Raw genomic sequence first — 15,499 nt, forward strand, 5'->3', positions numbered from 1 at the left:
GAATCGAACCTAGGACACTCCTTCCCCAGGCATATGGTTGCGAAGCGCAAAGCCACTAGGCTAACCGTGTGGACTTTACTGGAATTAAATGGTCACAACCCTCATCAAATCCAACATCTTTCCTATCAACAAAATTTTTCATCTCTTACCATCTGCAAATGACAAACTGTTGCCTCTATCTTTAGTGTTCTCCAGATTCCCTTGTGAATGTAAAGTGGCATACTTTTTTTGGGCAGACAGATTGTTCTGTTTAAAAGAATTAATGAACATCAGTACTACATTGAATACCTGAAACCTCAAAAGTCTGGTCTGGCCCAACATAGTATTGATACTAAACACAGTATCCTATGGGATGAAACTTGCAGTTTCATGCAATATTAAAAGCAATATTAAATATGAATTCCTTTTCAAAGAAAGTTGTGAAACCTTTTAACATTGGCCTAACTCGAATCAGAATGATCATCTCTTTCTCCCCCCCCCCCCCCCCAAAAAAAAAGTTTGGGAGATTCTCATCTTGCCATTATCAAAAATAGGTTTAATATTTTTTATTTTTAAAATTGATTTCTGGCATTCAGCAATGGTTTTTAATTGGCAAACCAATTGTTGTTTGTACCTTATATTCCTGTTCTTTGATTTGCTTGTTGTTTCTACACATTGATGATGTAATGTTATTTTCAGTACAAAATACAGTTGACCCTTGTAGAATGTGCGTTTGAACTGCATTAGTGGGTTTGAAGTTCCACTTATATGCATTTTTATTTTATTTTATTTTTTTGAATAAATATATTGGAAATTTTTTGGAGATTTGCAGCAATTTAAAAAAAACTCACAGATGAACTGCATAGCCTAGAAATAAAAAAAATTAACAAAAAGTTAAGTATGTTATGATATGTAGATACTAGTCTATTTTATTATTTACTACCATAAAGTATACACAAATCTATTATAAAAAGTTAAAATTTATCAAAACTTACACTCATAAGCACTTATAGACCATGCATGGCAGTCAAGAGAATTGTAAACAAACATAAAGATGCTTGTTTACGATATATTAAATTATAACTGCACAAAATTAATTGTTATAAATTAGTTAATTAGCTAAATTAATTAGCATAAAATAAAAATTTTATAACGATTCATTCATTAGTGTATAGGCTAGGCTACTGCGAAGCAATTGTATTGATTTCACTACACTACCATAAAGCAATCGTGTTGCCTTAATCAGTGAATTGAGTGAACAACAGAAAGGCTTCAGAAGAGGAATGGGAACCATTAATCTTCTCCTGGAACTAAAAATACTAATAGAAAGATCACTTGAAAGAAATAGGAACATTTACTTATGCTTCATAGACTTTCAGAAGGCTTTGACTGGGTAAAACATAATAAAATGTTCAACATTATTAGATAAATTAGACATAGAAGATCATGTACTTAAGATTATAAAAATGATTTACACTAAACAGAAAATGCAGCTGTTTAACTCTGAGACTTCTGTAGTGAAAATAAAAAAAGGAGTTAGACAAGGTTGTATCCTTTCACCAAATCTATTTAATATCTATAGTGAGACAGTACCGCGCGGTTAGCCTAGTGGCTTTGCGCTTCGCAACCATATGCCTGGGGAAGGAGTGTCCCAGGTTCGATTCCCGTTGTAGACGTGAGGAATTTGAGGATCGTCCTCAGGCATAGCCAAGTTAGCCGGTCTTGGGCACGGTCAGTAGGGTTTTTTCCTCCAGTTTATCTGGCGTTTTTCATCCCACAAACAGGCAAACCGGCCCCGTGAACATACGCCTCTACAGTCAAAAATATATCCCCCCCCCAGCGGCAGACCAGGCGACGGGTCGGTTGGGAGTAGTACTAACAAGAAGTCGCATCTTAATGTAACACGCGGACCCTGCATAGGAAGCGGGAATAACGCATAGAAGAAGAAGAAGAAGAAGAAGTGAGACAGTGATGAAAAAGATTGAAAAACAAAAAATAGGAATTAGTATCAATGGTATAAAATACAACAATCTTAAATGTGCTGATGATACCATTCTAATAGCAAAAAACAAAAACAAATTAATCAAATTACTGCAGCTACTAATTGAAGAAGGTAAAGAATTTGGATTAGATATAAATGCAGAAAAGACCAAATTTATGAAAATCTCATAAGAAAACAGATCCAAGCCAGAAATATTCATAAACAATATGAAAATTGAACATACAACAAAATACAAATATTTAGGCACCTACTTTACTGCAGATGGAAAACAAGATAAAGAAATAAAAATAAGAACAGCTATAGCTGAAGATGCATTCCGGAAAAATAAAGATCTGCTCAGAAGTTCTGTGAGGATCGAGACAAAGAAAAGAATGATAAGACCATTAGTGGGGCCAATTTTCACATATGGAAGTGAGACCTGGATATTCAAGAAGGGAGTAAGGCAACAGATAATGGCCTTTGAAATGTGGTGCTATAGGCGAGCTCTGAAAATTTCATGGACAGAACATATGACAAATACAGCTGTCCTACAGACAGTTGTATTTGTGACATATGACATATGACAAATACAGCTGTCCTACAGACAGCTGTATTTGTCATATGTTCTGTCCATGAAATTTTCAGACATCTTTAACACAGAGATCTTTATTACAGGAAATGATCCAGAGAAAGATGAGCTTGGTGGGACATGTACTTAGATTGGTGGGACATATCTGTTCAGCAGGACAGAGGATACTAACAGTTTTAGAAGGAAAAATTATGGGAAAAGGATCAAGAGGTAAAAAACGAAGAAATGGCTTGAAGAAATAAGATCATGGACAGGATCACATAGCTATGCAGAAACAAAAAGGAAAGCCACCATCAGAGAGAACTGGAAGGACATGGTGCTACACCCTCTTACTGAGGAAACTCCATGAAGAAGAAGAAGATTGCTGCTTCTCAAAAGATCAGTGCGTGAATTGTTATACTTGTAAATATATATGAATTTCTTTTTTACATAATCTTTTCATATTTGATGTCTAGTATTAGTAATACATATAACATCTGTTGTTTTGTATCTATTAAGACAATATTGATGTAGATACTGACAGACATACGATTCATCTTGTAAACAGATGACATAAACTTACAGTATCGATGAATACTGTACTGTAAATGTATTTTCTCTTCCTTATGATTTTGTTTAATAACATTTTATTTTCTATAGATTACTTTATTGTAAGAATATAGTATATAATACATACATACCATACAAAATATATGTTAATTGACTGTTTTTATGTTATCGGTAAGGCTTCCAGTCAATAGTGGGCTATTAGTAGTTAAGTTTTTGGGGAGTCAAAAGTTACACGCTTATTTTTGAACAATGTGGGGGGGTCGGTGCCCCTAACCCCCACATTGTTCAAGGGTCAACCGCATTTGTACTTTCATTACAGTTTATTACTGTGGTTGTCATGCAGTTATGTCATTTTAACAAAACTTCTGTTTTATTTAAAATTTTTTCTATTTTAAAAAAGTTTCATGATGGGAATAAACAGATTATTAAGTTATTTAAAAAGAACATGATTCTATAAATTCTCAAGCATATAACACAGCAATAATATACTAGAAAATAAATGAGAACACTCTGCAAAAATATAATTTTAGCCTAACAGCGTGATCAGGTGCCAGTTCTTCAATTGTTCTAGTTTGGATATTATTCTAAGAAGAGTTAGTTTCAGTAACACCAGAAAAATGGGAAGCATCTATGAAACATTCAAATTTTACATTTCAAAGCTATTTGAAGAGTAATATTTGAAACTACAATCTGACAACTTGGAAGTGAGTTTAAAGTTAAGTTAAAAAGCTTAATCTACATATCATGACTCTAATCCCACCCAAAAAAAGATTGGATACTTAATAGTAAATCATTAATTTGGGAAGGGCAATTGTTAGGGGAAACTTCTACAGCTCACTGAGTAATGACAATGCCCTTTAGATGGAAATACAAATCCTGTTTGGACACAATTTATATAAGCTTTTTAACTGAAAGTGAATTAACCAGTCTTATAAGGGAAGGGTAACAAGGCTTTCTTCCTAGAAATTTGAAGTATCTTCTGTAGAATAGAATATATAGAAATTTATGAGATTCAACTTAAAAACTTTATTTGCACAATTTTCAGCCAAGTTTAATGACCATCTTTAATGCAGATGACTGGTTAGAGAAGTATAATAATAGGTGCAATATGTTTTCAACCAGCCAGAGTTCAATGGAACAGAAGTTCTCTATATAATGAGAGCAGTAAAGCTCTCTTCTGCAGATTTAAACAGAAATGTGTGTTTTAATCATTTCTGATTTCAGAATGTAATTCTGATAAATACCCAATTTTATTACTAATTTACATGCATACACATCCTTCTGCTAATTTTTGCTTGAAGAGTGGTGAATGGGAGGAATAAATTGCCAGTGGTAGTTGTAAGTGAAAATATCACAGATATTGTGGGATGAGGCTCATCCCTCCATAGAAGCAGTTTTATTAAATATGAATGCCTTTTTCAAAGAAAGTTGTAAATCTCTTTTACAGCCTAACCTGAATCGAAATGATTGACTCTCTCCCCTCCAAAAGTTTGGGAGAGTAATTTTTCAACATTAATTTCCTTATATGTACCCTGAAGTGGTATTGAGGCTACTATGACAGCATTGCATGATTAAATTTACATTATTTTTAATCTCCTATCAATAACTTTCCTCCAAATTGGCCTGTTATTTATTTGTCAGTGCTCCAATATTGTCATATCTAATATTTCATGCTTCTAAGGCATTTAGATTCTCATCTTATGTCAATATCAAAAATGTTTTTTAATATTATTGCAGCATGTGGCAACTATATTTAATTGGTAAAATGATTGTTGTATAAATTTTATCTTGTTCTTTGTTATAAATACAACAACCGATTGTTAAATTTATCATGTTCCTGTTCTTTGAATTGCTTGTTGTTTTTATATACTGACAATATACTGTTATTTCAGTAATAAATATCTATGCTTTTCATTAAAGTTTATTACTGTGGTTATCATTTTAATTTCATTGTTTAATCATTATGCCACAGGTACCTTTAAAGATTGAAGGAAAATTGTTAATAAGAAGTTAATAATGATGTAACTCTTTCATAATACTATCATAATATCTTGTACCCCCCCTGGGGGGGGGGGCACTTGTCAGGAATTTGGTGATGATTATGATGACTTCACCACTTCATTTCTGATATCCTCACTTATGTTAATATCTATTTTTGCTAACTTTCTTACCTTTTTTTTTTTTTTTTTTTTTTTAATTCAGCTATTTTTCAATTTTGTTTTGACCAGTCCATAATGTGTCATTCATAGCTATAATATCATATTTGTTCTGCACCACTTTCATTCCATATCTCTTACATCATTCATGCGACTATCAATGACTTTTTTGCAAAAAAAAGTCAAGCATAATCCCTTGCTCACTTTTTTGCAACTTTCTCACAACTTATTGCTCCTCTTTTGCATGAACATCTTGCTCTTGGTTTGTTATCAGAGGAACACTCATCACTTGTTCTTTCATTATATTCTTGCTGCTCTCACCCTCAATACATTGCTGCCCATCAACTCCTCATTCAGGTTATACTTTGCACACACTCCTTCCATCCACTTAAAAAAAACCACAATTTATCAGCATAATCTGACATGTACATGTAGATACTTCACATTTCATAAAATGGCTGAAATCAAAGTGCAGTTTGCTTAGACACAAAACATCTGTGCAGTCTTGCATTTTTTGCCTGTAAGTATATGGTCCTGTTACTTTTAAACAGGTTAGAACAAAACAAAAACATAGACACATAGCAAGCACACAACTTGTATAACATCCATTACACATAAATATATCAAAAGCTACTGGTAATTAATAAAAAGAAACTTATTTGAATTTGCAGCCATCTCTGTCGCTTTAGTGACTGTTAATGCAGAGAATATTTTAATGGCTTGTTTATTGTTGCAGATTTTAAGCCTGTTGTTTTAAATTATTCTTTAAACTTCATTTAGCTATTATCTGGTGCAGTGTTCCTGAAAAGTCTTTAGAAGTTGGTGTTAATGGGCGTAAACAAGGTGCTACAACAAAAAATTGCAACAGTCCTTGTTCCAGGTAACATATCAGTACTAAATTAGCATTAAAGTAAGTGAAATTTAATATTAATATGAAATGAAACTTTCTATGTTAAGAAAGAATTTGATTTGGATATTTTGAGCTTAAAGCATCAACCTTGATAATCAGTTTTGTTGAAAATAGTACATTTAATGTATTCATTAGCGTTTCTGTCAATCAGTATGCTAATAAGCAAAGCAAAATTGTTGGCATGAAGAACACATAATGTGCTCAATCAAATATACAGATACCTCTAGCAAACTTGTAGGGACCAAATTTCTTCATTATCCAATTATAGAGGGAAATCAGTTTGTTGAGCAGATACTTGAAGAGTTGTTTATTTGAGGGTATAGTTACATGATTCTGTACCAAAAGACACTTGACACAGCAATTTCAAGGATTATTTGTAACTGGATGGTTGATAGATCATTGTAGTTTGTTATAATGATGGGTTTATTGTAGTGAAGTTCCTCTAGAATTATGCTGATGCTTATCGAATAAAACTGCAAAGTTTTGGTAATTTGTTACAGTAAAGTATAGGTATTTAATATATTCAGGGTTGACATTATCTTTTATTTCTTGTTTTGCATTTTTTTTAATGGTTTTTGTTACATTATCATCATCATAATGCTATGGATATAGACCGTGTTGATCTGTTCCGGTCTCATCATCCATCTAATATCCTTTTTTGAGGTCTACCCGGTCTTTCCAATTGGTTTGTATTTTATTATTTGTTTAGGATACCGGGTGTTGGCCATTCGGCTATTCATTTTTGTTTATAATTGTTAGTTTTTCTTCTATTAATTTTGTTTTTAGTTCTTTTGAAATATCATTGTTCCTTTGTCTAATAATGTGTTTGTGGTTTTTGTTACAGATGTTATTAATTGTCATGTATGTAGTCAGAGAGAGAGAGAGGATTTGGGGAGAGAGAGAGAGAGAGAGAATAATTTTTTTGTTCATCCTGATCCTAACCTAGAAGAAGCCACAAGCTGCAAGTAAAAGAACAAATGAATATGAAAGAATAACTCTTCTAAATGAAGATCATGAACGTGACAGATGCAGTAGAGGTTCAACTAATGAATGCCCATTTTACCAAAAAGCTATCAACCCTGTACATGCAACATTGAGTTCACTGCTTCCTCTTCTGAAGAAACTCAGGTGTATGAGGAGTGAGTATTAGAGCTGTTGCAAAAAATGAATAAGAATTCAACAACAGGTTCTGATGGGTGCTAAAAGAGTGCTCAGCTAAAATGTCTATTCATTTGACCAGGCTATATAATTTGAGTCTCAGAACAGGGAAGATTCCACAGGAATGGATAGAATGTATGATAATCCCATTTCACAAGGGTGGTGCAAGACTGATGTATCCAACTATCGGCCAATCAGTATCTCAGGAGTGGTGGTGAAGATTTTGGAAAAATTGGTTAGGGTTCGCATTCAGAAATGGATTGACAGTGAATCTATTTTGCAGTGAACAGCATGGGTTTACTATGGAAAGGTCATGTTTTAGCAACTTGCTCACATTCTATTGTTACCATTGAACTTGAAAAGGGGAATGGATGCACCATGATACTTTTGGATTTTGCTAAGGCTTTTGACAGAATACAGCATGAAAAACTGTTGCATAAATTGGAGAATATGGGTTTGGATTATAAAATATTAGGCGTCATTAAGAGATGGCTGACTGACCGATATCAAAAAGTGGTACATCTCCCATATGAGTCTGCAAGATTTAAGGTAACCAGTGGTGTACCACAAGGATCAGTCCTTGGTCCACTGTTATTCAATCTGTACATTAATGATATTGGGAAGGATTTGACAGGTGACATACAGCTATTTGCTGATGATGCAAAGATAGGTAAGGTAATCAGTAATGCTGCTGATATGCAGTACTTGCAGAATGATTTTAATAGGCTGGAATCGTGGACATGGGAAAATGGATATCAGTTCAATGTCAGTAAATGTAAAGTCATGCACTTAGGTATGATTAGATATCTAGTGTTGTATTATATTGGTGGGATTATGCTAGAAGAAACTGATCAGGCTGGGGATCTTGGAGTGTTAGTAGACAGCAAGTTGAAGTTCAGGGTCCATGCAACAAAGATTGTAAATACAACTCAAAAGATAATGGCAATGCTGAAACAAACTTTAACATGTAAAGATAAGGATGTCATTTTGCCTCTTTACAAAACCTTGATAAGACCTCACTTGGACTATTGTGCGCAGGTCTGGTCCCCTGGTTTCGGTTGTGATTTTGATACAGTGGAGAGAGTGCAAAGGAGAGTGTTAAAAGATATCAGGATTGTGGAATACTGATTATGAAGACAGATCGAGAATTTGTAGACTGCAGACACTAGCGAACAAGAGAAAGAGGCAGTGATATGATTGAGATGTACAAGCTTCTGAAATCATACAGCATACCAGTTGGTGGAATATTTCATTTTATGGAGGGTGGGGAAAGAACAAGAGGGCATCCTTGGAAGTTGAGAATGAATGAATGCCACTAAGATTGGGGTGAAGGCTAGGTTTTTCTCTCATAGGGTAGTGCGTGATTGGAATGGATTGTTGTTGGATGTTATGTGTACAAGCAGTGTGAATGAATTCAAGAATAAGTATGATAGCTGATCCATGTAATATGTGGCCTTCCTTGATGTCTCCCTAAATAATATATGGTGAAAGTAGTCTGTTTCATATAATTGTATTAATATGGCCAAACAAAGCAATATATTCCTTCTTATAATTTGGTTTTACTTGTCAGAAATCTACATATTTCAAGAAAATACTGTCGATATTTAATGGAGAAAACACACATCTAATGATAATTGACTATTTAAATTATTTAACTAATAGATTATAAGCCAATATTTCACCTTGGCCAAAGGCATCTTCATTGTCAATAATAAATACTAACTCGTTTTTTTTTAAAATTGTGTATGACATTGTCCACTGTGTTAAGACAGGGGAGCTGGGGGACAAAGCCAGATTTAAGGTTCTTACATGGGCACAACTATAATAATTATACTACCTTTGAATATAATATTCAGTATACAATTATAAAACTAATATTATTATAGTATGTTAAAAATGCTTAATTATATACATTATTTTTTGGGGGCACTGGATGTATAATTATTATTATCAACATCTGATCTCCATGGAGTCAGAGACTCACTGTGGGTGCAAGTTCATAGACACTACATTCTATACTGGTCATAATATTTAAAAACAGTGCTTTTTTGGGGGGAGTGCAATGGCAAAATTATGCTGATCATATTCTTTATGTATTCAAATTCTACACAGGGAAGTGCTTTGTATACAATTTCTTCTCTATGTAGAATTTGGAAGTGATCATGAACAGAGGATGTTTCAAAAGTGAGTAGAATGGCTCAATGGATCACTTGGATGTTAAAAAAAATGTGGTAAATTTCAGTGTTATGAAAAACACATTCCTGTCTCAGAGTTTTTCTCAGAAGAAAGATTCATCTTCACTCATCCTTAATTTTAGGTTAATCCAATCTTTTTTCTTATTCTTCGTGGGTTGACCGTCATATCACATTCTTAGCCTCTTCTGTCTCCGGTATTTCAAATTTTTTCTAGTGCCAGCTTTTGATTTTAATAAATTCTTTATCTGCCATTGCATTGGAGATACTGATATGGACAGCCCACAGTTCCGAATTTAAAATATCACACAGTTCATCATGTAGGGTGCTGATCATTGTATTGATTTTTGAGAGCTCCATACATGTAGCACTAATCTGTTCATGCAAAAGTGCTAAACTCGCCCATTTGTAAATATGCTAGCTGAATGAAACTTGCATCTAATTTTGATAGGTTGGTATTATATTAGTATCTTGGCACTTCTTTAAGAACTAACCTGTTTAGCTGCTATGCCAGTTTTAACATCCACTTATCGAATTGTCATGCCTTACGATGTGATCTCTGTGAAGAATTCTCAAACGAGTAGACAGGCTTATGTAGATGTGGATTTATCATCATCATCAAATTCCTGCCATGTACCCTCAAGGGTGTACAGGATATGACAGTACTACATGAAAAAATTATATCATTACTAACTTCGTATCTACAATTTTCCTCCAAATCAGTCTGTTACTTGTCAAGACTCCAACATTATCAGATCTTATATTTCTATCGTCTAAGGCACTTTGTACCATATCAATCCACCTATATCTTGGTCTTCCTCTGGGTCGTTTTCCTGCCAACCGGGCAGAGAACACTTGTTTTGCTAATCTTTCCTCTCCCATTCTATTTAAGTGACCATACCACCTGAGATTAGCTCTGCTAACGTATTCCTGGATGCTGACAATGTCAAGTTCTTTCCTAATATCCTCATTTTTAATATGATATTGCCATTGATGCCATCTGTTCACGCCTCTAATCTTTCTCAGGACTCTCACATCTGCGGTCTCTAGTCTTTGGTCAAGTGTTTTACTTCTGACCCAGCTCTCAGATCTATAAGTTAAAACTGGTTTGAACACTGTCTTGTATACAGCTAATTTAGTGTTCTGACTAATTTCTCTCTTATTCCATATGAATTTATTCAATTGACTTCCCACCATACCAGCTTTGCTGATTCTGTTGTCTATTTCTATATTTAATTTACCATCTTCAGTAAATATCATGCCTAAGTAGCTGAAATGTTTTACTTGTTCCACAGGTTCTTCATTCACAACACAGTTGACATTTTCAATGATTCTGCCTATTTTCATTGTCTTTGTCTTTTTATTGCTGACCTTCATACCATATCTATTACAACAGCAATTGAATTTAGTCAGAGAATCTTGCAGACTTGTAGCGGATTTATTTAGAAGTATAACATCATCCGCATAAAGCAAAGAGCTGACATTAACATCTCCAATTTTGATATCAGGTTTAATAGCACTTTCCTTCATAATGTGATCCATATAGATAATGAATAACAGAGGGGATAATGTACATCCTTGTCTCACACCAGATTTAACATTAAACCATCTTCCTGTACTTCCTTCAATTCTAACTGCTGACTTACAACTCAAATAAAGACTAAGTATTGCTTGATATAATGCCCCATTGACACCATATAACTGCAGCGTATTGAATAGCTTCTCTCTTGGCACCTTGTCATATGCCTTTTCCAAATTGACAAAACTTAAATACAGATCTTTGTTATATTCCCATGCTTTCTCGACTATTTATCGTAAAGTGAAGATCTGATCCTGACAGCCTCTATTTGGCCTGAATCCAGCTTGTTCTTCACCAAGCTTTTCTTCCACAATTCTTCTCAACCGTTTCTCAAGTATACTTGCATAGATCTTGCCAGGAACACTCAGTAGGGAAATACCTCTGTAATTCTCACATTCAGTTTTATTTCCCTTTTTATACATGGGTACTATGAGAGCTCTACTCCAATCATCGGGAATTCGTCCCTCTGTCTAGGCTTTCTGAACTATGCAGTGCAGCCACTGTAAGACTTTTATACCACCATACTTCAGCATTTCTGGTCGAATATCATCTACTCCTGCTGCCTTTCCACATTTCAAGCCTTTGATGGCTTTTCCTACTTCAAGTATGGATATGTATGCCTGACTGCATGCCTGGTCAGTGTTTTTTATCACTGTGCTGTCATCACTGCTTGTTTCATTTAGCAGTTTTTCGAAGTAATTACTCCATACTTCAAGGATATCTTTTTCTACCGTTTTCCTGTCACCTTTATCTTCTCTAACTCCTTTTACAGCTCTTTCCTCCATTCCTAAGCTTCTTCAACAACCTCCAGAATATTTTGCCACCTTCTTGATATTTATTTTCTATATTCTTGCCAAAGTCTTCCCATGACTTTTGTTTAGCTAGTTTTACACACTGTTTAGCTTTCTTACATTTGTCTCTGTATTCTGCAAGAGTAAAAGCTGACTTATTTGCCAGGAACTTTTGATATGCTTTCTTCTTTTCCTTCACTGCCTCTTTAACTTCCTGTGTCCACCAGGGAGTTCTGATTTTTTTATCCTTGCACACAACCTCGCCACATGCCTCTCTGGCAGAATCAATCAATGTTTTCTTAAGAGTTTGCCACTGAATCTCCAAGGTTTGATTCCTGTTCTCAAACTCTTTCATTTTCTTTTCAATAATCTTTCTGTATTTTAGTCTACAGTTCACATCTGAGAGCTGCTCAAGTTTTATTCGCTTTAAAACTTTCTTACATGTTATTCTTTTCAATATGAAATTCAATTTTATCCTGCTCAAGACTAAATAGTGATCACTTCCAATTTCAAATCCTCTGTACACTCTGGTGTCCTGCACCAGGGAGAAAACATCACTATCAACAATAACATAGTCAATGAGACTTTTCTTATTCCTAGCCTCTTTTCTCCATGTGAATTTGTGAACATTTTTATGTTGGAACATGGTGTTAGTAATAACCAGTCCATGTCCTGAGCAAAAATCCAACAGATATTTGCCATTATTATTAGCTTTGCTCTTTTCTCCATATTTTCCCAAAATATTTTTGTATATCTCACAATCATTTCCTACTCTGCTATTTTGATCCCCAACAAGGACCAACTTTTCCTTTTTCATTGTGTCAGTTGCTTTTTCTAAAGCGTCAAAAAATTCCTCCACTTCTACCTTAGTAGAACCTTCTGTGGGACCATAGGCACAAATAAGTCTCATTGTCCAGTTCCCCATTCTCATATTTGCCCACATTACTCTACTTGAGACTGCCTGCCATTCAAGAAGATTGGCCTCGTATTTTGTGTTGAATACTATGGCTACTCCTTCTTTTCCTTGATTGTCATTGCCTGAATATAACATTTTTAACTGGTACTTATCTAATTCCTCAGCTAGCTCCATTTCTTTGCCATTCAGGCTTCTTACGTTTGATAGTACCAATCTTTAACTCTGGTGATGTTGAGTTGGGGTTTGTTTTCAGATTTGTTCCAGTAGCTGACTTTTCGCTGTTCGCCCTGGTTCCCTGGCGAAAACAACGGGGGCCTTGTTTAACTGGGCGACGCCCCAGCCAGCATGAAATTTTGTCATGTTGTACCATCATTTTTTATTTTGGTTTAACCAATAAGAATAAAATTTGGTCGGCTAAATCCCAAATTGTCAGCCCATTCTTGTTCGTTCAGTATCAAAATAGATACCCAACAGGGTGCACCACGAGAAGGTGAGGATTGGACATTAGGTCAGAAGCCCTGGTCGGTTCTCCGCATTCCTTGAAAGGCTATGTGGAGGTCTCCTCTCAGTTAATATGATGTGGATTTAATACCAGCGAATTATCAGCTAATAAATATTAATTATTTCTGTAAAGAACTATGCAAAACAATAAGGAAAAAAAATAGAAACGAAATAAGATCTTATAACACTACAAAATAAAAGAAACAATTGAAAACAATAAAAATATGAAAATGTTAAGAAATCGTTGGCAAAAGTCAAATAACTGGAATAAAAGATAAGAATGGAACTACAATAAGGAACTAAGAACAAATCCTAAGCAGGCCAGAATTTTATAAAGAACTCTATAGTGATCCTTCAATAGATAAATCAAATATAAATAACTTGTCCCCATTGCATGTGGAATTCATCCCCTCCCCCATTCACTTCAGATGAAATAAAACAAGCATTAAAACAAATTAAAAATGGAAAATGTTCTGGTGAAGACTTAATTAACATAGAATTAATTAAATGGGGAGGGAAAAAAAAAACATAATTCACCATGTCACAAACTTACTAAATCTATGCCTAAAAGAGGGGAAAATACCAGAAAACTGGAAAAATGCTATTCTGATACTGTTATTTAAAACCAGTAGAAGACAAGCAGGATTCTGTAAAGGCTTTAACACAATTGATCATATTCATGCAGTAAAACAAATAATAGAAAAAAGCAGAAGAAAACCAATTGCCTCTCTGTTTAGCCTTTATTGATTATGAAAAAGTGTTTGATTCCATCAAAATTAATGCAATAATCAAAGCACTCCAGAATCAGGGAGCTCCTGGAGAATATATGGACCTCCTGCAGGAAATATACCACACTGCAACAGCAATAATCCAACTTCACATGAATACAATAAAATATCAATTGAAAAAGGTGTCCAATAAAGAGACACTATCACCCAATATCTTTACAGCAGCCCTTCAAGAAATATTTTGGACAAACCTAAGCAGGTATAAAAATTAAGACCTATATCAGAGAAAAAACTAAAATCATGTTTAATCATTTTGTAACACCAAAAAACATAATAATAGAAAACAATTTCTTGGAAAGAGTCTCTTCATATACATACTTAGATCATCTCATTGATATAAACTGTGGATTCCAAAAGGAAATAAATACATGAGTTCAACTTGCCTGGACTGCATTCAGAAAATTGAAAAGCATTTTTCAAAACAATGATGTCCCGCTCTGTTTAAAAAGGAAGACATTTAACCAGTGTATACTTCCAATCATCACATATGGTTGTGAAACTTGGTCTCTAACAAAAGCACTGGCAAATAAACTAGCAACAACTCGAAGAAAAATGGAGAGGTTGATGCTAAGCATCACATTAAAAGATAAGAAGTGAAACACCTGGATAAGAAGCCAGACTCATATCACTGACATCATTCTTCATCATAAGCAACTAAAATGCAAATGGACTGGACATATATCCAGAAGAGAAGATGAGCGATGGACAACCATACTAATGAATTGGATTCCAAAAGAAGGGAAACGAGGCTGAGGACATCCTAAAAGAAGGTGGAGTGATGAATTGTCAAATTTTGTTGGGGAAAATTGGTCAACCATTGCCAAGAACAGAGAAAGGTGGAAAGAACTGGAGGTGGAGAAAGCTTTGTCCAGCAGTGGACAGAAAATGGCTGAAAAGAAGAAGATTTCTCTGTTGGGAAATATACCATTACAATAAACTAACACGTACTGCCACCACATAAGCCTGTCTACTCATTTCAGGTCTTCATGGAGATGATATCGTATGCAAGGCACAACAATTTGGTAAGTGGAAGGTAACATTGGCATGGAACCAAACAGGTTAGCCTTCTTAAAGAGGTGATGAGAGACTGTGTACCATATTTAAACCATATGTTAAACTGGCAACTCTCATCTGTTCACCTAAAGACAAACTTTCTTTATTATCACTTCCAGGAGTATATGAAATTCCCTGTTCTTGTGACCTGGCTTACTCTGGAAGGCAGGAAGAACTATTGACATCTGCTTTTGAGAACATAAAAAATACATTGTTATGGCAATTTGGGTCTAGCAGACCATGCTTTGGATACCTCTTCACACAGGATCAAATGAAGAAAACAAAAGTGCTACACAAAAGTCAGGTCTTCATGGAGATGATATCGTATGCAAGGCACAACAATTTGGTAAGTGGAAG

At 34.6% G+C, this 15,499-nt stretch overlaps 1 protein-coding gene across 4 annotated transcripts in view; it reads left to right on the forward strand.

Moving 5' to 3' along the window:
- Adat1 (Adenosine deaminase, tRNA-specific 1) overlaps positions 1–15,499 on the forward strand; it is a 136,841-nt gene that overhangs the window by 88,721 nt on the left and 32,621 nt on the right. For 3 of the 4 annotated variants that reach the window (XM_090407944.1, XM_090407943.1, XM_090407942.1), the window contains exon 9: positions 6,035–6,134. In XM_090407944.1, coding sequence (XP_090264070.1) covers positions 6,035–6,134 — 100 coding nt within the window. Of the gene's footprint in view, positions 1–6,034; positions 6,165–15,499 lie in introns of all 4 variants that reach the window. The other variant, XR_016549788.1, reaches the window with a different exon arrangement.

Source organism: Typopeltis vanoorti, chromosome 18 (assembly GCF_054136105.1).
Source record: "Typopeltis vanoorti isolate ZY-2024b chromosome 18, IOZ_Tvanoo_1.0, whole genome shotgun sequence".
Classification (NCBI taxonomy): Eukaryota; Metazoa; Arthropoda; class Arachnida; order Uropygi; family Thelyphonidae; genus Typopeltis; species Typopeltis vanoorti.